The sequence below is a fragment of the Colletes gigas genome, unplaced genomic scaffold, assembly GCF_013123115.1.
Source record: "Colletes gigas isolate AHSC1104 unplaced genomic scaffold, ASM1312311v1 Colletes_gigas_Sc00002, whole genome shotgun sequence".
In the NCBI taxonomy this organism is placed as follows: Eukaryota; Metazoa; Arthropoda; class Insecta; order Hymenoptera; family Colletidae; genus Colletes; species Colletes gigas.
This window is the reverse complement of record NW_025106631.1, coordinates 1,613,133-1,638,437: the sequence shown is the minus strand read 5'-3', so window position 1 is coordinate 1,638,437 and position 25,305 is coordinate 1,613,133. Positions and strand designations below refer to the sequence as shown.

Here is a 25,305-nt window from a genome sequence, read left to right as displayed (position 1 = left end):
TACCGAAATGCATCGTATTTATTAAATTATAATGGGACTTTCACGTTTCTCACCCCGGAATACAATAATACCTTAGTTATTTGGCAATAACTAAAATTCAACATTTTTACGTTATTCTTCAAGTATAAACAAATATAAAAACCGATTAGCCTCTGCAATGTTCTTAACATTAAATATACAATAATAGTTAAAAGTATTTCAATGCTATGTGATTGTATAAAATAACAATAAAAAATATAAATTACATAAAAACACCTGATTTACGTTTTACGTATATTAGATGTTCATAAACTTCCACAAGAACATTCTAACATCTGTGAATTTTTTGTTTTTAAATTTGAATTATATCTACTATTAATTCAATAAATCAATATTTTATGATTATAATTATTACTGTACTAGTAATAATCATAATGTAAAAAAAATATATAAATGTTTATTAGGGTGGCTTCTATTTTTCATGATATTCTAATGTAATTTTTCTAATATAATAGTACAATCGGATTTTAGCTAATATTTTATACAAATTATATTTGTATACATTGGTATCCCATGGAGCGAGGTACCAAACAAATTTCGACCACGACCACCCTAATATTTATTTATACATATCACTTGATATCTAAGTATAGTAGGAAACAAAATTGTAAAAAACAAATAAATTTATAGAGTACGATTAAACGATCAAAAATGAGATCAATGACAAGACGTACACAGTGAATAAATACCATGGTCAAGATAGCAAAATTGGCCCATTACATTAACTTCAATCACTTTTTAATCATGTTAAGTACAACCTCCACTTTTGCTATGCCAACTTGCCCCTTTGTTTGAGAAACAGATATATGTATGTTGATTTTGAACTTTCTATCTCTCAAACGTAACAAGTGAAGCAAACCTGGAATAACAAAATGGTACGGTGAGGATAGTTTCTTAGTAACTATGAGATGTTAATTGATTAAAGTATAGCCGACAGCAGGACACTTTTTTCAAAATGGATAATATAATATAAAATAACATAGCAAGATACTGTAATATCATAATATACATTAAATTTGTAAAGAGACATATACATACATACAACAGGCATCCATACATGTGCTAGAACGCTCGAGTATGTTGTACATACACCCATATACAATTGTATATGTATACATACAACAGATACACGTATATATATACAACTACTCAGCATAATATGCTAGTACACAACAGTAGCAGATACGCAACAACACTACATACACGCATGCGAAAGAGACCTGGGTATCGGTGTATTGTACCTGCCTCGGACTGCAAAGCAATCAAATCCTGAATAAAAAAAATCTCCTACTTAATATAACCTTGACTTCTACTACTGTACTTTAAAGTGTGATTGAGAGGAGGGGGCATACAGCCAAAAGCAGGTACTTTTATAGCGAGGCGCTGAACCTCATAGGCAGTACTGATAGAAAATCTTTGAAAGATAACGATTGTTTTTCTTGCATGGAAGGTATAATGCGAAGGTTTAAAGTTTACAGGAATTATTAATTTAAACCAGGTACTAAACTACCAAAGTATTTGAAAACATCGTGCTAAGCTGTAATATAGAATATGTCCTAAGTTAATCAGGGTAAGTCGAATACCAGAACTGTCCAAGATATATTGTATAATTATAAGATGCTATAAATTTAAATTATCAACTGTTTTTGTTCAGATGTCTTTACACTTATATAACAAAGTATTTTGCATTTGTTTTTAATTTTTAATTATACCCATACACTTCTTATGCAACAAATGGATTTATTTCATTAGTTTGTGTATAAAAGTATCAAGTAATATAATCTAATGTTATCAGTACCCATATTCGACTTCAACCTGTCTTTTCAGGTCATGTTCGATATTACAAGGTAGTTCTAGACTTTCAAGTAACCGATTATCTCGTGAATTATTGGCATTAACTAGTATTAAACTGTATTGGCCATTCAAAATCACTTTCTCAACTGTGAATCGCGTCAGATATTATTCCTACTTTTTCGTTAAATCAGCTTGTCCCGCTGATGGAAGACAAGAAGAGTGTATCTGTCGGTTTGTATGAAGAGACAAGAGATCAAACAGCGAGTAGCCAAATAGAATAATAAATACAACTCTTCAGACCATTGAGCAGCCAATCGATTCTAATTGTTCCTGATAACTACGCCTATTCAGAGCAGCCTTGGCCTACTTCACATTGCCTAAATGTGTTACCTAATTGTATTTGTCTTATTCCTATCCATGTCATCTGTCCTTTCCATGTGCTCTCAGTGCGAACAACCCGAACAGCTCATTTTGTGCTATTGCTTTCTTTCCTTATCCAAGTCGCGCTTATACTCTTTCTTCTGAATCTCTCCTCAAGAGGCAGCAGAGTCTGAAGCAGAAAATCTCAAGGGCTTATATCAATTTGAAGAAATTGGGAATCACTAAAATGACAAAGGCCGTTCTTTAAACCGGCAGGCTGTCAAACTATTTTTGCAATAGAAGAAGAAGAATATCTTGAACAAAGAGCTTTGTTCGGCAAAGAGTTTGAGAAATTTAAACAGCAAGAGGTCACTATGTCAAACTAACTACCGGCAACAGACGTTGAGACCATGTTGCACAAAATTTTGCCGCAAATCGATCTTCCTATCTTTTCTGGCACGTGTATCGATTGGGGTTGATTTAAAGAGCTATTCGATACTCTTGTACTTCGAGATAAAGTATTGTCTAAAATCGAACAATTACAATACCTCTTGACACACCTTACCGGTGAAGTGTACCTCACTGATCCAGGTAAATTTACCTACAGGTGATTTTATCGTTACTACTCTCTCTGTCTGATGCCATGACTCCCAGAACCCCAGATATTTAACTTACTTTCTCTCGATTTGTCTCTGATACCTTCTCCCCTGTCATGTAGGCTGCATTTCCAGAATGGGACTATAGTCACTGAAAAGTTCATGATCTGGAAGATAGACACTGAGGAATTAGAAAACGAAGAGTTAATATAATAGAACGAAAAGATCAGGACTAGCTGCTACGTTAACTTTATGGAAGCTCAGAAAAAAGCTACAATGTTAACTACTTGAAGATTGACTACATCTGTTGGCTATTTCAAATTTCGTCATTTAATGAAGGGGATGGATCTAGGCGACATTGAGCCTTTTCACTCTGAGGAGCTCTCTTTTTTTATTGCTCTGGGTTGAAAACATTGAATAGAACTTCCAGTGTTATTTGGATCAAGAAGATCACACTCAAGTATTATTTAGATGGCACCTTGGTCGAATTTCCTGATCCTCTATTGAGGTAGAGGACAGAGGATCCCAAAGTTCATAATAGGCACCAGAGACTGCTTGTCCCTGGGAGAGGGAGAAGCAGTTACCCCTTCACAGAGATATATTGCCATCCAGGATTTTCAAGGAGGAGGAACACTGATTTGTATATCACTACTCCTTGAGAGAATTTGCAGTTTGTCCTCAGTATCGGAAAAAGCTTTCTTATAGAGCTCCTGGGGTCCCTATACCAGAATTAATCTAATGCTAAACAATCTGTAGTAGTAACAATAATAGTAGTAATCTTGCTTCTATTAGTTTCAGAAACTTTGCTAGAAAAGATTATAGTAAACCGAGTTAATTTAAATCTTACTCAATAAACATGCTATTTAAGATAATCTTGTATCTGTGATGTTCAATTTAACCGCGAGTTATATCGAAGAACCTCTGTTTCGCGAGGGGGTACTTTTCAGCAAGTACAACATGGAAATTACGATACATTTTTAGAAATTTGCTTCCTCTTTTTTTTTCTCATTAAATTTGTACGTGATACTTTTATTGCCATTGGCGATTTATTTATACACGTGTTTATTATTATTATTATTATTATTATTATTATTATTATTATTATTGTTATTATTATTATCGACTCTGTCGGTACGTTTTATACAATTGTTACATAAGATCGTATTAATTAAGTCTCACTATTTTTTTAATTACTTAATGTTGAAAACATGTCTTTGAGTACTTTTCAATTTTTCTTGGAAGATAAATATGATTAAACATTTTAATTAACGAGCATAAAAAAGTTGTAGGACATTTACATATACACAGTGTGCCATTTATAAGTACGTATAAGATTTTTCTTGAAAGTGCATATGTGCTTATGTATGTGTATGTGTACATATATTTTATATAATATAGTTAATATAAAGACAAGAATAATTAATCTATAGAATACGATATATGGATTATTAACATACAGTGTGTCCCACTCGAACAAGGTTGAGTTGTAAAGATTTTGAGATAGAATAAGAAACATAGCATAATGCAAAGTTAAACAGTTTTAGATGTTTTTAAGTTCATGAAATAGTACCCTATCTTTCTACATGAACTTAAATTTTACCACAATAAGTTGGACATAACATAAAAGAAACGGAATTGTCTTTTAAATCTCATTTACGTTTTCACTCGTAAAGAAATTATTGACATCATATTACGTCTTTGAAATTCATGCAACTGTTCTAAGTAACGCTTCTTACTATTACTTAAGATAGTGAAGATCTGTTTCTATTGGGACACCCTGTATATGATTCAGTAATTTCAAGGTTGAGTAACACAAAAAATTCTTTTTTACAAGAAGACGTAAAATATTAATTTACTTGTAAAAACTTCTTGTTAAATTTTTAATATATGAAGTTTACACTTACGAACACCCTGTAATAAATATAGTTGTTTTCTGTACCATGGATATGATATCCATTTTCTAAAACTGTATCATGCTTGTATACACATACATATACATATCTATGTTTTGCAAAAGAAATTAAAGTCAAAGTAAAATAATGTAAATTGCAAATAGAGTACACTTGTATAAATAATATAATCAACATTAATTATTTAATATCTAGATTAGTTTGTAATACTGCTATGATTCAACTTAATATAATATTTTGAAATTTTTGGTGGAATATTTATCAAATATAAAAAAATGGCAAACAATGGTATAATACCTTTAAAATCGATAGATGATTTACATTAACATATAGTTTCTGAAGTCTTCAATTTTTTGTACAGTGCATAAAGCACAAAAGCAACTTAAATTATAATTTAATAAGACTTTTATGATGTCCAAATCTTATTTGTTTGATAAATGCATCATCGATAATTATGTTCGCTATGTCTAATAATATTTTGAGATGTGAATTTCGTTCAAATATACTTTACTAAGCACGAGTTTATCATGCTTGTAATTTAAAAAAAAACAAATGTTTTATACTAATTTACTTATAATTATTTGATTTCCGACATAGAGTAATTCAATAGTTTGGCACAAGTATCATCAGTTTGTGATGTACAACAGTGGAGAAAATTATTTTCCTATAACGCTGCTGTGTCACGCTGAGTACCCTTTTTTATCGGAATATCTATGTTGCGACTTTTTATCATTGCAAAAAAGTTTTAATTGCAATGTAAGGATTTAACTCTTTGTCTATTTCATAAGTGATTTGTATATAGTTAATTACTACTTTTGATACCAGCAATTTGTAGATTCAACAGTATTAACATAAATTTGTAGATAGCTATTAACTGTTATAGCACACTACTTATTTTTAAAATTTGAAATGCTTAAGTAAGGGTCGTATACCTAATTATTCAGATCATTGATAGCTTGTAGGATTCGTTTAACGTGTCCTACTTTAGTAATACCAAGTTCCTTAAGATCTCTACGGGCTAGTGTTAACAATTCCCTACCTCGTATGTCGTGAGAAACAAATTTGTCTGTGTATTCACCCAATTGTAGATTCTCTAACCAGGAACATACTTCTTGAACACCCCATGTAGTAACTTGATCCCTAGCTGGATGTCCACCAGAATTACCTCCCGAACGCCGGAATTTTAACCAGAATAAACCTTTGTGGCGATTCTTCTTGTCCCCCTATTTCAATAGAAATTTTCAATAAATTTTACTTAAGAAAAACATTCAAAGTATATTACCTGGTCATCCGATGGCAAGCTTTGTAAATATACTAATCCCGTGCCACCTTCATCGAATGTACACTTTTTCAATTCTTGTTCCATATTGGCTAAAGAGAATGATAACTTACTTTCTAAATCTTCTCGCAATCTCTGCATCACATAATTCTGATTATTAATTGGTAATTAAATGTCAAAAATGAATTAATAAAATACGAAGTACTCACTAAATTATGTGCTTTATCTCTAAGTAATTCACACGAGTCTTCGTACAATTGTCTTGCGCTTGAAACTAATTCAGTTACAACTGGTCTCAAATTGTTCTGTTTAATTAGAAACAAAGATTATTGTTACTGTGAGAGAAAAATATATTATCGATACTTAATAAACATTAAAAATGTCTTCACAATAAATAAAAACAACAACTACTAACGCCTTGTAATATTTTTCCATTTGGATGTACTTGTTCAAGTGCCTGGGCTGTCCTAGCAGCAACCTGATATAAATCTGGCTCTAAACTTGGATGTGATATAATGAGTAGTTTCACCCATTTAACCAGAGTTGTAACTACTTCAATAAATCCCAGCAAAATATACATTTCTTCGTCGTTTAAGTGCGATGGTTTACTCTGTGCGTATAAGTGAGGCTTTGGTTGCGATTGTAATGGTGCATTGCTTAAAGTGGATGTTGATTGCGATATTGCATTGAGGGTATTGCGCTGTTTTTCTTCCCACGTTTTTAAAGATGTCTCAAGAGCCTAAAAAGTACAAATCATAACGCAGTTATTACTTGAGAGTTAGACACTCTATCGTTAGAACTCTATCGATTGATAGAATGATGATAGAATGATAGACTCATGAAACTACTGGGAGGAAAGTCCCACGTCAACCTGTGACGAGGGTACCCTGCTTTCGATTCAACAAAGCACTATTTCTTATTTACGAAATTTGCCGAATGCAGAAAACTCGAGGACTTCCTCTCGAGAAAACAAAAGAACATAAAAACCCGAGCTGACTGAATGGAACAAGTTGCTTGGTATCAGTTATAACACTACTGCGACAAAAATGTGTAACCATGTTTCTACAACACGTTGATAACCTGAAAATCTTTGAAATGGTCATTCCAGCCAAAAATTGTTTGCTAATCGTAATATTTATCCCTTTGAATCAAATAATCTCCTTTTTTTGACATTCTTTTACTTACCCTATTTCTGTACAGCATTTGCATACGATTTTTGTGTATAATACGTATAATACCAGGCGGTTGGATCCAAGCTTCACCATCGACTTGTATAGGTACTCCTTCATCGCCCAAAATATTAATTTGAACTGTTTGACACTGTGCAATTCTATGATGCTGCAAATTAATAAGTCGCGATGCAGCCATTTGAACAGAACCAAATACAGCTACAACTTCCAATATACGGTCGTCGAACGACGGCGCTAAAAATAAGTCTCCTTCTTTGGTACCTCCCCAAAAGTTCGTGCCGCCCATAAAACTACAAAAAACATAATTCCATTCAGTTGTAAAATTTATAAAAATACCTACTTTATTTCTGCATATATACCTTGGAATGTTCAATACAACAATCCCTTGTAAAGAAGGTAATGGTATCCGCTGACCGTCACATTCTAATTGTACCCTTTGTTCAAGATTTTTGTATGTTTTTTGTAACCACTGTTTGGACCCCAATACACCATACCACATATAATTTTTTGCCCGTGATCGGCATTTCTCAGGATGTTCTTCTCTCTTATGATGAAAATCAAGACTGATTTTTGCATCAATACCAATTCCAAAATAATTGTTCATAACGCAACGTTCAAAATAACCTTCCCTGAAAGATTGAACAAAATATTTTCAATTATCAATGCACTTTAAATTTCATTATTTATTTATATTTTACAAACGGTGTATTTATTAAGTTAAACTCACATTAAAGTTTCATCAGGATCCATTAATGGTGATACTGCTGCACAAAGTGCATCTGCATTTGCAAGTAATGCTTGACTAATGAGACCTGTTCCTCCACTGACATCTAAAAACATAAAATAATAATAAATTGAAGACGTTTGATTATACTACATTAAAAAATTATATTATATAAAAAGTAAAATATTTACTTACTTGGCCACATAGACAATTGAACCAATGGATTGATAATTGGAAGTTTTTTAGCATCTTCGGTTTTGTCAACGGATTTTACTCTTTCATGGCGTAAACTTACATTAGAACCGCCAAATCTTGCAGCTGTAGCAGCTAAAGAGACTACTTCTGATGCTTTTAATAAACTTCCACTGCTAATTCGACGAGTTGCTTGAGGAGAAAAACCAGACTCTGGCAGCTCTACACTTACTATTCATTTATAAAATTGATTAATGACATAAATATTCGATAAGAAAAAAACAATTGTTCAAAATCATAGTGTGCAAAATATTGCTGTAGTTTTATGTATTTTAACGTATGAAAGTTGACTTACGTTTTTCCATACTTTCACCATTATATCGTTTTAAGTAAGGGCTCATTTTATATCCCATGTCTGAATCGTGTTGACTTTCAATAGACATTGATGGACTAGGAGGATTAATTATAACACTTATTGTAGGTGGAAAATTATTAGGTTTTTCGTTTGTTGGTGTATTATCTGAAGAAACAGTGAAACAACATACAGGACTCAATAAATCAGATGTTTTGCCATCTGGAGATTCTTTAGATTTGACAACCTCGGTATTATTTTGCCCAAATAATCCTAATTTATACTTGATTTTATTATTCTGTATAAAATTAATAAAACATTTCAATTGCATTCGGTAAGTGCAGTTTATATTAGACTAATTAGATTAGTTATATCGAATGTACCTCTTTCTCCATAACTATGGAATTTTTTGCTTCTTTCTTAAATGATCGCCTAGCAATATCATTACCTTCTACAAATTGAGCTAAACTGCAATATTTTTGTGGTTTCTCAATCTGCTCAGATTCTAAACACTCTCTTACAGAGTCATATTTTTCTCCGATCATCGTACTAATTAAATCTTGCCCAAGAGAGCTTAAATCGTCGATTAAACTTTCCGAATTTTGTACTTCGCTAGTAAACATGTCTGAATTATCAGGGGAATCAATATGTCCAATTTCAGAACTGTCGGATCTTTTTGTAGAATCAAATATATCACTACCTATACGAGCTGAAATAAATAGAACAAATTATCTACAAAATACATAAAATGTAAATTATTTGTATATTTCGTGGGTAATAATTATCTGATCAGAATGTGTTAAATAATGTATGATGACATTATCGACCGCAATTATATAAAATATTTCTTTATACACTCACCAATTTCACTTTCACTATTTCGTATAACGTAACTCTTAAAATCCAAAGTATCAGAAATCATACTATCTGTACTAACAATACTATTACTACAGCTACCTCTAGATGTATCCGCTTTATTTTTATTTTCATATTTTTGTTCATGTTCTGGGGATAAATGTCTAGATTGAATTGAATCTGAATCAGGAGAAATAATAGTATCTTGCATAGTAGCATCGTCCGAAGGCGAACTTGTATCAAAGTTAGTTCTCGTAACGCTTATTTGAAACTCTGAAGAAGCTTCTATGTTATTATATTCAGATATATGTTGATCATTACATGCATGAATTTCTGTTTCTTGTTGATTAAATATAGTCATGGACTGAGTTGTAATTACTTGAAAATTAAACGAGCTGAAACAAAATCAGTACATTTATACTTTTTATATTTTCTACAATACACATATTACAATATTGTCTGTATATACACATACATATAATCATATATCTGTATAACCATCGTGCAAACGTTACTACTCAGAATAAAACATTATGTAAAAATAATGCGTAAAATATACACTGATATATTCAAAAAACTCTCATCTATTTTTAAAGTAAAACCAAACTAATACATAATAAGTACTTCATTTTTACCAATAGTCATGCATTATTATAAAAACCTAATTTTTCAAAAACCAAGAATGATAAAGCAATTCTGGCTCTAAAGCCTGCAAATATTAATGGATGCCAAATGATGTAATTTATACACAATATAAAAATTAATATTCTTACCCTTGTGGCGAATTTTCACTATTTCGTCTTGTGTCAGCAAAACCATCAGGAGCAGGTAATGTTAATAATTCCTCAGGTTGAGAATCTCTTCTAAGATCAGGCATTGGACTTAAAGATGCCAGATTAGGAGTAGGACTAGCAGTACATATAGAATCTTCTGTACTTTTCAGGGATTCTATAAATGGTCCTACAGATAAATTTTCAACGTGGTCCACTTTTAAACCAGGAATATCCATTTGTTGCTTTTTGCCTAAAATATATATTTTGTCAATAAAGATGTATTTGAGAAAAAATAAAACCTTGAAAAATAATAGAATTTAACTTACTCGATACAGAATTTAATACTGTAATATCATCATCCAGTGAAATAGTCGTATTTGATGTTTTAGAAATATGTTTTGTATCTGCATTAATCTGATCATCCATAACCAATTGTGAATATTCCACAAGTTGTCTTATAATTTTTTTTAAGCTGTTTGCTCTAGAATTCAGAAAAAATGTAAAAGAAATATTTAATATTCATGTTTTATCAATGTTTAATTTATCCTTATATGAAAAATTATACAATATACCTTGACATTACAATTTCCTTTTCCATAAGATGTCTTTTTCTTTGAACCCTTTTTAAATTTGTTATATCCTTTTCTGGCTTCTCTAATACCCCTTTCTCGCAACTTCCAGGTGAGATAGAAACTTCAGCATTTAATGTAATATCTGCATTTTCTACATGTTCAGGTAAGTAACATTCTTCTCTACATAAAGTTTGTAACAACAAATCAAGTTTTTCCTGAAGTATTTTACACTTTTCCTCCACTTGTTGGTCCTCGGAATTAATATTTTCCACTATATGAGTTGCAAAATCTTTGACTGTGTCACACAAAGTTCTACCAACAAACAAATCTTGTTAATACCATTTACGTGCCTAAATCTATTATATGTATATTACTTTAATATACGAACTAATATTTTAACATAACATTATGGTTACAATTATAATCTTGTAAATAAAAAATTACCGTTATTTTTGTTATTATATTTTCTATGAAATACTTACTTAATGCTAGATAAAACTACATTGTCTTGATCTGACTGTAAAATGTTTGTTATGTGAGTAATAACATTGTTCTCATATTGATGGACAATATTGGACTTTAAAGTTGTTTCAGATCGACTTAAAGTAGTTTTATGACACGGCAAAGATATGCTACGTTCAAAAGTCATAATGCTCCATCGATCGAGCATTTTTGTCCCTGCTTTTTCATATTTTTCTAACAACTGGGGTAAATGAGTATCATCGTCGCAAGAAGACCCCCAACCCAATACACGTGCCAGATCATTTCCTGTTCCCAAAGGTAGAACTCCAACTTGGCACTGCTTCTATTTTAAATTTTGAAGCAATAAATAATCTTGTTAGAAAGTTTGAAAATAAATGCACGAGGAAACAACTAGCAATTATGAAAGTGTACAAACATAAAGTCTGTAAACTCAATTATGTTGGACCATAGATGTCGTTAAAAAATAGTACAAAGCTATATAAATTTTAAGGTATAAGTTATATTGTGAAATGTATAAATATTTACTATTATGCAGCATACGTTGCAAATAAGCCAAGCAATTTTTAAATACCAAGAAAAAAGATTTGTTCTGCACAATAAAAACACTAAAGACAAATATATATCTAATTATAAAATATCTTATATCAATTCTTTTTGCTCAATAACACATTAAATATGATATTAAGTACTCTCTGATAAAAGAATGGTAGACAGAGCGCTCGTACCGAAAGGGTTAATCATGGAATAGAATTCAATTCATTATAATAAGTAAATGATTGTAATTTTCTCAGATTCTATGTTCTAGAATATTCATGTTAGCAATTATTTAATATAAATTAATTTATCAACTATATTAAACATAAAATAAACAGTTAATATAATAAATATGATTTTTAAAATTACATGGAAAACATTCATTACTATATAAAAGTGCAAATAATACAAGTAGTATAATATTTAACTAATAACTAATTATATTTAAGAATTTTTAAGGAATTCATGCGTAATTTACACTTACCATCTACAAATAAAGTTAATGAAGCTTCACGCATACAAAGAATCCTAATGCACAAACACCAGTATCATCTGAAATAAAATTATAAGAAACACGCCATGCTGTTTAATATATTAAAGCTTTCCATGATCATTTTCTTAACTCTTTTGTGAAATTTATGAATTCCCAGACATACTTTTGTGTTTATTAAAGTAAACTTAAAAATATTTATTCCATTCATTGTAAATTCATTTTTCACAGAAGGGCTAAAAAAAATTAATTTCATACAAGTTTTCTGGTACGTATTATGGCAAAATATTATAACATTCTAACTAATAATAACAAAGTACGGGCATGCGAATAATAAAAAAATAATTCCGATTTAATTTTATTTTCATCCTGACTATGTTTTTTCAGCTACACAATTATGTGGTTTACAGATGTGTTTATAACTGTATTTAATATTCGTGCATATATGTATATGTGCATATAAATAAAATTTGTATACAGCACAAATCTGTATCGGCATTGCAGATTCTATACAACATAATCATATTTAAGATAAATTTATGTACGTATAAATGTTGAAATTCATGCAATTAGCTAATATTTACAAAATAAAATATTATTCAAATTCTCTACTTTTACTTACATGCATCCCTAAACGATCAATTTCGGAAAGAACCCAACCAACAGATCCATCGCCGCTGCACACCAAAATTCGAAATGGATCAAAGTGACGAAACAACCGTAACCTGTTTACAATAAATTAGTAATAAGTTTTAGTCGGACGATTAAAACTTGAAGAAATAATTTGTATAATAAATCTTACCCTGGCCCTGGTCCTCCTTTTATTAGATCAAATACTTGTGCTGGATTTAATAATTGTTTAAATCTTCTAAGAAATTTAACACCTTGATTGTCACCAGATTTACTATTTACAAATACTAAAAGTGGACTGCACCCAGTAGGTCTAATAGCTTCCCATGCTTCGTCGCTACCTATTGCATATTAATAAATATTATTTCAAATTAATTTAACGTTATAAGTTTATAACAAATATTACCTATACTATGCAATGCTGTAGGAGGAACTACGCTCAATTTAGCTGGTCCTAATGGACATTTAACACCTATGGCAGGTCTACACGCTGTGTGTACTGTAGCTCTACACCATAAACATCTCCAGTCTTGAAGTCTACACAAGTGAAGAGAACGAATAAAAATATTGAATACCAACAACATCATATGCTTTTATACCTGAGTACAGAACCGCAAGTTTTGTCGCACACTAAACATTTTGAGGATACCGGTAAGTTGCCTTCCATCCACTGATGTGGCATGGTAATGTTCTACGTAAAACATATAAATTGATTAATTAAAGATTACCACTCTAGTTTCAGATAAACAAATTAATTTCAGGAATTGTATTCGTTACGACATAATAAAGAAAATTTATCACTGTTTTAAAAGAAAGTTTTAATAGAATTTTTACACATACCCCATCTTGGTCCTCAATAATCTCTTTGCCAATAGATGCTAATGTAGTCCATTTGCAATTATTTATTGCTTTTATGCTACATCGTTTGTGGACCTTATATTTACATATTTCACAACTCAAACCATGTGAAGTAACACCTATGATATATAAATTATAATATTATATAAAGTAAATCATACATTAATGACATTCAAATAAAAATGTAACAAGTTGCTAAAATTATAATCGAATTAAGAAACACAATTAATACCATAATTACGTAGAACATCTTATTTTCTACTTTATTTTAGCAATTTATTATTGTATAATTTATGAATTTTTATTTGAATATCTGTTAAATATTATGTAATTTATTTTTTATATTTATTAATATATTAATCCATTGTACTAAAGTCTATATTAACATAATATAATTTATGCTTTAAAATTTAATACCCATTTTTCTTATAAAACGTTGTTAAGTTAATTTTCATTGAATTACTTTAACAAACTAAAAATTTAAAGATATCAAAATATTTATATATATATATGTACCATAAAGAGCATCTCTACAAACATTGCAGTATGTTGGTCTTGCATGACTTGTTGCATACCATTGGTGATTACCACTAAGCATTTCTGCTATACCAGAATCTGTTTGAGGATGATTCTCTGCTACTGTTCTCAACGCGTTCAACCAATCTTCCATTTCTCGTCTGCTTTCACCACAGAGAACCAGTGATCGAAATGGAGTTATCACCTAAAAATAAATATATTATTTGATGTTTCAACATTAATATTTGGTCTTTAATATAATTTTTGTAATTTAATTTCAATGTAATGATCTCTTGTTACATATAAAATACCATATTATAACTTTGCATTTACACTGTACTATTTATGCACAAATACCAATAAATTATTTAAAAAAATGAGAGAAATAATAACACTTATTCAACGCATTACATACTAATAAGCACATTTTTTCTAATAAATTAAAAATTATTATAATTACAAAAAGATATAAGTTACTTTTATGATTCCTCATTGCATTTAATCAGTAAATCATGATACACTGTTTGGTAATAACTGCACCGCATGCAATGAATATTACTCGTAGGCACAACAGTTCTATTAAAAATAAACTATCACATAATTCCGAGAAAAATAACCTTGTGTATATATTCATGTCGCAAAACAAAACATTACCTTGAATCGAGAACGGGTTCTCTGTTGCTTTGGTGACATTTGAATTGCAATTTCAGACACATTTGTATTCTTGTAGTTTGTACATATACCAAATAATTGTAGATGTTATATTTGAACAGCAGATATCGACTTTTGTGTATACGAAAGGTATCATAGCAAAATGCACTGAGCATCGGAATAACCGAAGAGTAGTTGTGTGCGCGATGCTCTTTTCCTCTTCTTTAAGCCATTGCTATGTCCTATTTTCCATGGCGCATGTCATGTCACCTCGTTTATAAATAAGCGTCCGAATGAAAATGACATGCATTGTTGTAAGATTTTCTTTTCCGAGTGGCTCTTTTGCCGATGCATATTTATTTTTCCCGACAAAAGCTGATACGTAAGTAAATGCAAAGGACACAAACAGGAATGTAATGTATTCAATGCTTAGGGGACTTCCATTCAAAGGAGGGTTGAATAGAACCAACATATGTGTATATTTTGCTTTCAGATATTGATTATGTAATTAATCTAAAAGTTCAATGAATAGAGCATTTAGTAATTAATAAATATAGTTAACAAAATAAAAAATATAATTTATTAATACTTAAGGAAAATTGGCATTGAACTTATTATATTTATTTGTTACTTTCTACAATATTATAGATTTCGATGATAAAGCAGTAATGTAAATTATAGCGGAATAGATATACAAATTTTACATGTATTAAACAAACACGTAAAAAAATCCAAAAATATTAATTTGGACAAAATTAATAAAAATGAAATATAAAATAAAATTACTGTATAATTATGATTATTTTTCTTAAGTAAAAATATACGTATACATATAGGTGAACAATTTAAGTCCTCTAGTTATAAATAAAAAATACAAGAACAATATAAAATAAATGAATATGTTATGCAGGGACATAAATGTCTTTTCTTTTGTATGATGTGTATATGTTTCCCTTCTTTTTATTTTAAATTAATATTAAATATAGTGTAGAGTAGTAGATCATATTTAGCAAAATTTTATTTTTTATAGTACATACGTACACAATAATATTATACTTTAAAAGTTTAGTACTAAAGATATCTAAAAATGAAGAAATCAGTAAAATCATGTACATTTCTTAAAGTCTTCTATTTTACAATATGAGACTTTGTTTCCCAAGATACATATATTCACAATCAACTGTTAGAATCCGACTTCCGGCGCGCGTTATTTAAATATAAAATCACTACTGTTAAAATACTTTAAAAAATAATAAACATGTTTATACCTTAATAATTTAATAAAATACGTATATTTAAAAAAGATATATTTTAAATTTCTTATTGTATACGTATTTCCTTTAAATTGCACCTAATCCTTGTACTTCGGGTGTTCGAATATCGACACCTCAAAATACGATTAAAAATAAGTATTTATACCGATTTAGAGAAATACTAAGATTCTAATACACTTCTTCCCTAAAAATGGAAAATAACAGTTTTGTACCCAACTCTTCTCAAGTAGTGTGGCTAGTTTTTCTCCCGAGTATACATATATCTGTGATTTTCATTTTATGATCACATTAAACTTGCATATTAAGAATTACATATCCTTTGTGTTTCAAAAGGGCTTCTGCATCTTCATCACCTACAATCGTTTACAATTAGTAAAATTTATGATATGTCATTAAGAATATAATATTTGTTAAAATTTTATGTGATAAATAACGTTGAAAACCTACGTCATCTTATAATCTAAAATTACTTTTTCTGAGTCTTATGATATATACCATAAAGATAAATATATAATCGCCTTATTCTTCGATCTATTTCATCTTCTCTATCCTTCATCACTTCGTAAATGTTCATATTAATGATCAGACAAATTTTTACATTTCATCTGAGATTTGCTAGATGTCACCAATCAAGGTGGCACATGACAGAGAATCTCAAATTTTATTTATTATAACGCTGAAATACATGTACTTAATTAAACTATTTAAAGTTCATGAAAAATGAATTTAATACTTACTTATTAACTCTCAACTGGTTTTGTAACAATAGAACACTACGTTTATTCTAATTCCTTTATTCTAGCCTCCAGTTCTTTTATACGTTGAGATCGAGAACGGCATAAAGTTTTCATCAACGCTTTTTCCTTTTCCAATTTTTCTATTTTTACGTGATCCTGCATAAATATTACGATTAAAATCAGTCGTATTATAAATTCAATTATAATTAATATTTTAATTTACCTCAACAATACCGCTGTTAATGCTGCAAAAACGTATCGTATTCTTGGTAATTGTTTGGCACGCTTGGTCTTTTCTGTTAACACGCCATCGTCTACAGACATCGCATTCCCACATATTAACATCATTTAGAGTCCTTTGAAGCTTCCGAATTTCAGAGTTTAACTCTACATTCTAGGCATAAAAGAATTATATATTTATCATTTATGTACGTTCAATATTTCATTAATTTTTTACTGTTTTATACATACTTTAGTACGAAGAGCAAGCAAGTGTTCTTCCAATTCCTTGCACTTTCTTTGATACGGAAAGCTTTCACTTTGAATCTGAATTTTCAACGTTGCAATTTTCCCATTTTTTAACACCAGTTGTAATTCTAATTCGTGAATTTTTTTCATCAGTTGTTGACACTTCTCCTCATATTCACTAAGACTTTTATTAGAGGTAACAGTTTCGAATTGTCTTTTTGTACTTTCTATCTGTTTCTTGTAATCATTTAATCTTGCCTCCAATTCCAAATTTTCTTTTTTTAATGTACAAATAATATTTTTACTTTTTCTTAATTCGATGTCTTTCGTCTGTTTCACATTTATTTGTAATCTCATTTCGAACGCATCAATCTGACCTCGAAGTTTCTGGTTTACTTCGTTGAGATCTTTTATTTTTTCGTTTAACTCATTCACATGCGTATTTTCCGCTAAATAGGAATATATTTTATCCTCTAGTTTTGAAATTTCGTCGTCTCGGTCTCGAATTATTGCTGCGTATTCATCCAACTCCTTGTCCAGGTCTTTGTTCTCCTCTGTTAGTTCCTGTACCCGATTCACATGCTGTTTCAGTTCATCATCTTTCTGGTTTAACATTAATTTCATACTTTCTAATTCCAATGCAATTTTATTTCTTTCTAACAGAAACACATTGTGCTTTTCTTCATCCGTTGATAAATTTGAAATACTGCACTTGGACGCGTGCAAAGGCAACATCTTAATCTCAGTATTCTCTTGCAACAAGAGTTCATACTTATTCTTTAAATCCATCAACTCTTTTAACGTCTGATTTTTAATATCCTGAAGTTCTCCTGCACCATTACTTGCTTTTATCAAATCGTTTTGCAGTTGTTTATTTGTATTCTTCAACTCTGCTAATTCTGCTTCCATAATTTTGCTAGTGCTGTTCCTGACTTTCCTCTCCAGTTTCACATTTGCTTGTACAAGTTCCTCGTATTTCTCTTTCAACTGGTTCAACTCTTCTGTTAAAACTGTGTTGTTACTATTCAATTTATTTAACTGTTTAATCAATCCAGTATTTTTTATTACTTCAGAGTTCAATTTGTCTTTGATCAGTTTTACTTGCGTTTCTCCATTTTCCTGTAATACCTTTGTTTCTTGTTTATATTGTTCTATAGTAAATTTTTGCTCTTTGATTTGTTCTGTTAATATCTCGCATTTCGACGTGATAGATTCAAACTGTATTTTGTATTCCGATAACACGTCACACTTAGTTTTTAAAATTACTGTGATTTCTTCGATATACGAAGTTTTTTGCTCCAATTGCTGATTTACTTCATCGTGAATTTTTCTAAGTTGTTCAAGTTCTGCATTGACGTTCCCTATATTTTCAGCGTTCTTCTTTATCTCCATGGAATTTGATTCTATAATATTCTTTAATTGTTTTTCATTCTCTTCAAGTCCTTTGATGATATTATTTAACTCTGAATTCTTTGTTTTATAGGATTCTACGGTATAAAAGAGATCGTTTATTTTCTTTTCGTACATTACTTTCTCAAATTCTATCTTCGATTCTAATTCTATTTCTTTGTTTTTAATCGCTTCCTGTGCATCTTTTTCATTTTTCCGAGCAATTAGAATTGCTTCTTGCTGAATATCAACCTTATGTTGTTTCTCAAATTCAATTTGCAAGTTGTTAAAATCTGTTTCGAGCGATTTCAAGTTTTCTTTGAGAACCTCATTTTCGTGAGTACTCATCGTTAGAAGATGCTCCAATTGAAGAATTTTATTTTGATATTCCTTATGACCACATTCTCGGTCCGTTAGTTCTGTTTGGAGTTTCTCAATTTCCGCTTCTAATTCTTTAGCCCATATTGTAACACGTTTCTCTGTATCTGCACTTTGTTTCTTTTCATCTACCAGCTTCCGCTTATCTTTTTCAAACGTTTCTTGCATAGTTTGAATCATCTCTTCCTCTTTCAACACAAGCGTCTGCAATAAAATTATAAAGATCTCCTCTACAGATTTCTTTGAAAGATCCTCGCTAGTTTGATTACATTTGAGCGATTTTAATTCTTTCATCATACATTTTCTAATATCGTTCAATGATTCCGCGAGTTTTTCGGATATCATTGTATCACAGTTTCCATGAACATTTCGCAATTTAGTAAGTTCTTGCGTTAAATTCAGATTTTCATCAACATATTTATTCAGAGTATCATTAAGAGTTTGAACATTGCTTTCAAATTCTTTAATACGACATTCATGCTGTTGAGACTGTAATTCATATTTATTTTTGTATTCGATTTCTAAGTTACTCTTAGAATCAATTAGCTCTGTTTCAACAGCTTGTAATTTCTGTGTGAGAATACATTTTGCTTCTTCACTTCCTTCCAACAACTTCTCTACAGAAAAAACTTTTTCTTGAAACTCTTTGCACAAACATTCTTGCTTTGTTAAATTCGTTTGAAGGTTGTCTACACATACTTCCAATTCCTTGATCCTTATTGTTTGTTGGTTTATTTCCTCTCTGCATTTATTTATAGCAGACTCATTTTTATTATTCCTACTTAAATCTAATTCATTTTTCAAAGAGGATATATGCTCATTTAATTGATCGATTAAAGTATTTTTATTTTGTTCCTTCGATTTCAATTCTTCTAATTCTACTTCTAAAAATAACTTTTGACCTTCAAATTCTTTTTCCTTTGTTAAAAATTGTTGCGTCTCGCTGCTTACTTTAGATAATTCCTTCTCAAGAATTTGTATCTTCTCTACTGAGGTACTCTCATTCTCGGATACTTTCTGTTGTAACTCCTCATTAGTAGCTCTTAATGTGTCTATTTCATTTAAAAGATTTGCTTTTTCATTTTCAAATCGACTTAGTGTAATAGTGAAATTCGCACTACTCTTCTTTAGTTCGTGTATGCTGTCTTTTAGTCGGTCAATATGATTCTGAATTTGCTCTATTCTGTGTTCACTTTGCTTTGGTGCGTCTGCAATTTTTACTTTTTCAACCTGGATCTCTTCTAGCTTGTTACACTTATCTTTATACAAAACTGTTAATTTATCATAGTCGACATTCAATGTTTGCAATTCATCGTTCAAATTCTGAATATTCTTCTCGATAAAGCTTATATTCGCTTCGTCCATATGACTAACATTTGCAGTAACATCACATTCGCTTAAGTTTAATTCTCGGCTAATTTCATTCTTCTGCATCAAGGAGGTATCTACGCACGAATGATTGAACTTACTTTGTAAATCTTCAAGTTTGTGATTTAAAACTTTCACTTCTAACTTAAGAGCTCTGCGACTCTCGCTCAAATTCCTCAAGTGCGTACATTGACTGCATGAAGTTAATTTCAAGTCGCTAAGCTTTTTATTTAAGCGCGTCAGGTAATTGATTTTTTCTTGTAACGTTATAACTTTACTTGTCAAGATTTCACGATTCTCTTCCTTTAAAATATCTTGCTCGATAAGACTTTCATTTTCTGTACTGTCATTGAATATTGTAGATGGACACAATATACTATTGTATGACTTTTCATTGCGACAGTGATCAAGACACTCCATTGCCTGTAACAAGTTGTTGGAAAATTTTGTATTTTCTTCCGATAGTATTGTCATCCTCATTTTCAGTTCTGTTATTTCTGCCTTTAAAATATTATTCTGTGATCTTAAACGATCTACATCTTCCTCGATAGAGTTTTCATTCATTGCCTGAAACTGTTCTATTTTGCTTTCAAGTATATCACATTGTTCCCTTAACGAATCTATTTCTTCTGTTTTGTCTATTAAATTAGTAGAAAGTTCAACATTCTCCAATTGTAAACATTTATTCTCTTGCGCGAGAACAGTTACTTCATCTTTGTAAATGCATTCATGATTGTACAAAAGCGACTTGCTTTCCATAATGCCTTCAAGTTCATTATTCTTCTCAGCGAGAGAAGATGCTAATTCAATATTCTCGTTTGTTAATTTGTCGATTTTATTTCGATATGTCGCAAGGAGTTGTTCCTCGCTATATGTTTCCGGTACTCTGAAATGCGTGGTCTCTAGTTTATCGGTTAAAGTTGCCAAATTGTCCTGTAGATTAATTTTCTCAATTGTAACATCATTTATACGAGCATAAAGTTCATCAATTGTTTTCTGAAGATCAAGTTCCGTCTGTTTTGCATTCTCTTGTTCTGTGGTTAATTTGGTAGCCATGCCCATATTCTCAGTTGTTAGTAAGCATATAGTGCTTTGTAAATTCTCTATGTCCTGTTTGAAGTCCTGAATGCTGCTTTTAATTTCATCTAGCTCTAGATTCTTGAACTGAAGACTTTTTGCCAATTGGCTTTCTTCAAATTCCATACTTTCAAGAAAGTTTGAACACGATGAAACTGATTGATTTTGCATTTGATGTTTCAGATCTTGATCCTCGGTTGCAATATTTATAACATTCTGTACATCATTTATATCATTTTTTAGTTCTAACTCCGTCGTCTTTTTATTCAGTTCGCAGCGTAATTCGTTATTAATATCCTCCAGTTCTTTCTTCTCCGAATTGATATCCCTAACTTCTTTTTCTAATTTAGAAATTAGTCCTGTTGCTTCTTGATTTGCACTTTGTTCCGATATTATTTTTGATTCTAATTCAGATATTTTCTGATTTAATTCTGCATTAGTACGATCGAATTCGTTTTTATCATGGGTCATATTTTCAATTTCCCTGTGTAATTCAGAAATCTTTTCAATTGCTTTTTGGTGAGCAGTTCGCTCCGATATAACTGTTGATTCCATTTCAGCAACTTTCATATTCAATTCAGCGTTAAGATGTTGAAATTCTTGATTCTGCTTAGTAACGTCACTAATTGTTTCCTCTAATTTGGAAACCTTTTTCGACATTTCTTCATTTGCAATTTGTTCCGATAGAATTTTCGATTCTAAATCGGCATTCTTTTGATCTAACATGGCCCGTAAATCAACATTAATACGTTCAAATTCGTTTCTCTCTAAAACAATTTCTTCAACACGTTTTTCTAACTTCAGATTTTTTTCAACTATCTCTTGTTTTTCGGCTTGCTCCGAAATAATTTTCGATTCTAATTCTGTCGTTATACAATGTAATGTAGCTTGTAACTCAGCAATAATCTGTTCATATGTGTTTTTCTCAGATGTAACATGTTCACTTTGTTTCTCTAATTCCGTTATTTCTGTCATTTCTTGAGCATTTGCTACTTTAGAATCGATCTTCAATTTTTCCAATTCTGATGGCTCTTTTTCATGTGGACAACAATGATTTTCTTGCAATATTAATTGCTTTTCTAGAGCTGTAAATTGACGAAGTTCTATATACTCCTTTGTTAAATCATTGATACATTTTCGTAAAACGTGTTTTGGCGTGGAAGGAGATTCCTGGTAACTCATTGTTTGAGTTGCTGTGTTACATTTATTTGGTGTTACATAAAGAATACTTTTTTCTGGAGAAATGCTGTCCTTAGAATCAGCAGCGAACACATCATCCCTAAATGTAACACAACGTCTACGTTTTGTGACATACGGTTCTTCGTCACTGTCAGTAGCATTGTCCCTACTTTCACGATCTCTTTCACTCTCGAATAATTGTAATTCAAAATCGGTGAAAGCTGTTTGAAACGTTTGATTCATTATATCAGCAGATTGAAAGTTCTTTTCATGTGGCATCTCGTAAGACACTTCGTCTACAGTCGATAAACTAGATGTAGCCTTGAAAACAGGTAAATGTTGACTGAACAATTCTGGGCCACCCCATGTTTGCCTTCGTTTAGATTTAAATTTAAATGACATTCGATTTGTACTATCGCCAGAAACGATTCGAGTCTTTAACAACTGTATTCTTTCTTCCAACAACTGGTTAATACGATCTTTTTCCTGTAACTTAGATTCCATTTCTTCAACTTCTGCTGCTCGATCGTTAGTTTTTATTTTCTCTAATTCTGCTTGAAGTTTTGATAATTGCTTCGCGTATCGTTTTAAGAGCGCTGCGTCGGACATTACTTCATTAATTTGTGGTTTATTCTTCACACTCTTAGCGCGACATGCAAACGACAAAGTACATTGAGTTTCTTCCAATGCAGCGGGAGTTACAGCACATATTACAGCTGTCATAGCATTACCACCTAGCGAACTCTGTAGTAGCCTTGTTAATTTACTGTCGCGAAAATTAACATGCTTCTGGCCATCCTGGAATTCGCTTAGTTGCATGATTACCAATCCCAATGTGGATAATGACATATTAATGTGGCGACCTTCTTTAAATCTTTCTCCAGTCGCTCCAGTTTGACCTGCTCTTTCAGAACCAGCAAGATCCACTAGATTTAACTGTGATACTTGTATAGCACCATCCGAATCTCCTTCAACTTTTCTGCTTTCGATCGTCTAAGTAGAAAACGTACAAGTGTTCGATCAATGTATTTAATACTTTCGCCGTTCGATGGAAACTTACGATTCTAAATATAGTGTGACTTCTACTACTACGCTCGTTCATATTAGTCTCTCCAATTCTTCTATTTTTATCTCCTTTCTTCATTAAAGATAGGACATTTTCTGGACAATTTGTGATTTCTTCTTTACAGTGAACGATTACTTGCCCGTTGCCATCATCTTTCAACTTCAAGTCTATATTGCTTTTGTTTAATAAATCATTGACTCTTTCGTTGTAAAGCTCCAAGTATGATACTCTAGAAATGAAAGGTAATCACTACCTATTTACGATAAGTTAATCAATTTTAAACTTACTTTATTTGTTACAATACGTAACAAGTATATACTTGTACCTTAACAAAAATTCCCTTCCAGCAGCATTTGAAATTGCATTGAACATATAGTCGATCGCAAGTGGTATGATTCCAAGTTCTTGCGACGTACCAAGCATGCTGTATGTCTTACCAGAGCTTGTCTGACCATAAGCAAATACTGTTCCATTGATACCATTTACTGCAGCGTCCACAATAGGCTTCACAACAGTATTGAAAACATCTGAATTAGATGCATCAATGTCAAAAATGTGATCTGTAATATGATACCGAAACACGATATATCAGTATGAGGAGGATTAAATTTATAAACGATGGATACGTACCAAAGCAAAATTTTCCATCACCGCGCTTTTTCATCTCCGGATCCGTGGAAGCAATAGTGTTTTCTTGAACCACCCATTGTATCGTTAGATTGTCATCCTTTTCGCGTTTGATCAAAGGCCTGACCCTAATTGCAACCTTAATACTATCTGACATTTTTACTTAACGATGCTTCGTTCGAATCAACAAATAATTACACGCGTGACGCATTTGGCTGTCCAGTATCGAAAACACCGTTTGAAAAAGAAACACCTTCGGTTTCGGTTTATATTTGAATTTCTCGTAACGCGATTGGCTCTTTCAACCATGAATTTATTCTTAGCAAGGTATACAAAACTGCGGACGTTCGGCAAATGATTATCTACACAACTTATCTAGAGTGTTTCAACGTCATAGGCCGCAAACTTCGTTCATGAGTGTGATTGGCGCGATTCGATAAATGTGTTCAGCTTATCTTTCGAATAATTTCACTTTGTTCCATCGAAATCAGTTGCGAGCGATAATTCTTGACTAGAGAACATTTACTTTGGCCATCAAGAAAAGATAGACTGTAAATAAAAACACGCGACTCAAAACAAAGGCTGATCGATCGATGAGTTCGTTGTATTTCTGGACACGAATTTATTGTATATTTAACACATAGCAAGTCGATCGATATATCTTTATTTAATATTTTTGTATATTAATTAATTTACTACGGAATTGCAAGTATTGCACATACTTAAAAAAAGAAAATAATTGTATAACTTCTGTTAAACATGTACAGTCACCCAAAAAAGTATCTATACGCTACAATACGTATAGTTTAAGCCAGTGGTTCTTAACTTCTGGTCTGTGGACCTGAAGGGGTACTGTTATTGTTACCGTCAATACACTCAATTATGTTAAATTCTAGCCATACTGGTTATAATCACAGCACGAGCAGCATTATGGCATTCCGCGG

The 25,305-nt window shown here is 31.2% G+C and overlaps 1 protein-coding gene across 1 annotated transcript; it reads right to left on the bottom strand.

The window, feature by feature from the left end:
- Positions 1 to 1,365: 1,365 nt before the first annotated feature.
- Positions 1,366 to 24,518, bottom strand: LOC122400301 (centromere-associated protein E-like). Its single transcript, XM_043401693.1, has 28 exons — positions 24,365 to 24,518; positions 24,060 to 24,294; positions 23,729 to 23,963; positions 22,278 to 23,661; positions 17,281 to 21,920; positions 17,033 to 17,203; positions 16,858 to 16,965; positions 14,148 to 14,352; positions 13,614 to 13,750; positions 13,373 to 13,464; positions 13,180 to 13,310; positions 12,946 to 13,114; positions 12,766 to 12,868; positions 11,119 to 11,441; positions 10,637 to 10,948; positions 10,391 to 10,545; positions 10,065 to 10,314; positions 9,298 to 9,686; positions 8,820 to 9,145; positions 8,440 to 8,734; positions 8,088 to 8,315; positions 7,896 to 7,998; positions 7,528 to 7,797; positions 7,164 to 7,458; positions 6,394 to 6,717; positions 6,188 to 6,283; positions 5,982 to 6,128; positions 1,366 to 5,922 (listed from the first exon to the last, which is right to left on the bottom strand). The coding sequence occupies exons 1-28, from the start codon at positions 24,516 to 24,518 to the stop codon at positions 5,632 to 5,634; spliced, it is 11,568 nt and encodes a 3,855-aa protein (XP_043257628.1). The 3' UTR covers positions 1,366 to 5,631.
- Positions 24,519 to 25,305: the final 787 nt, after the last annotated feature.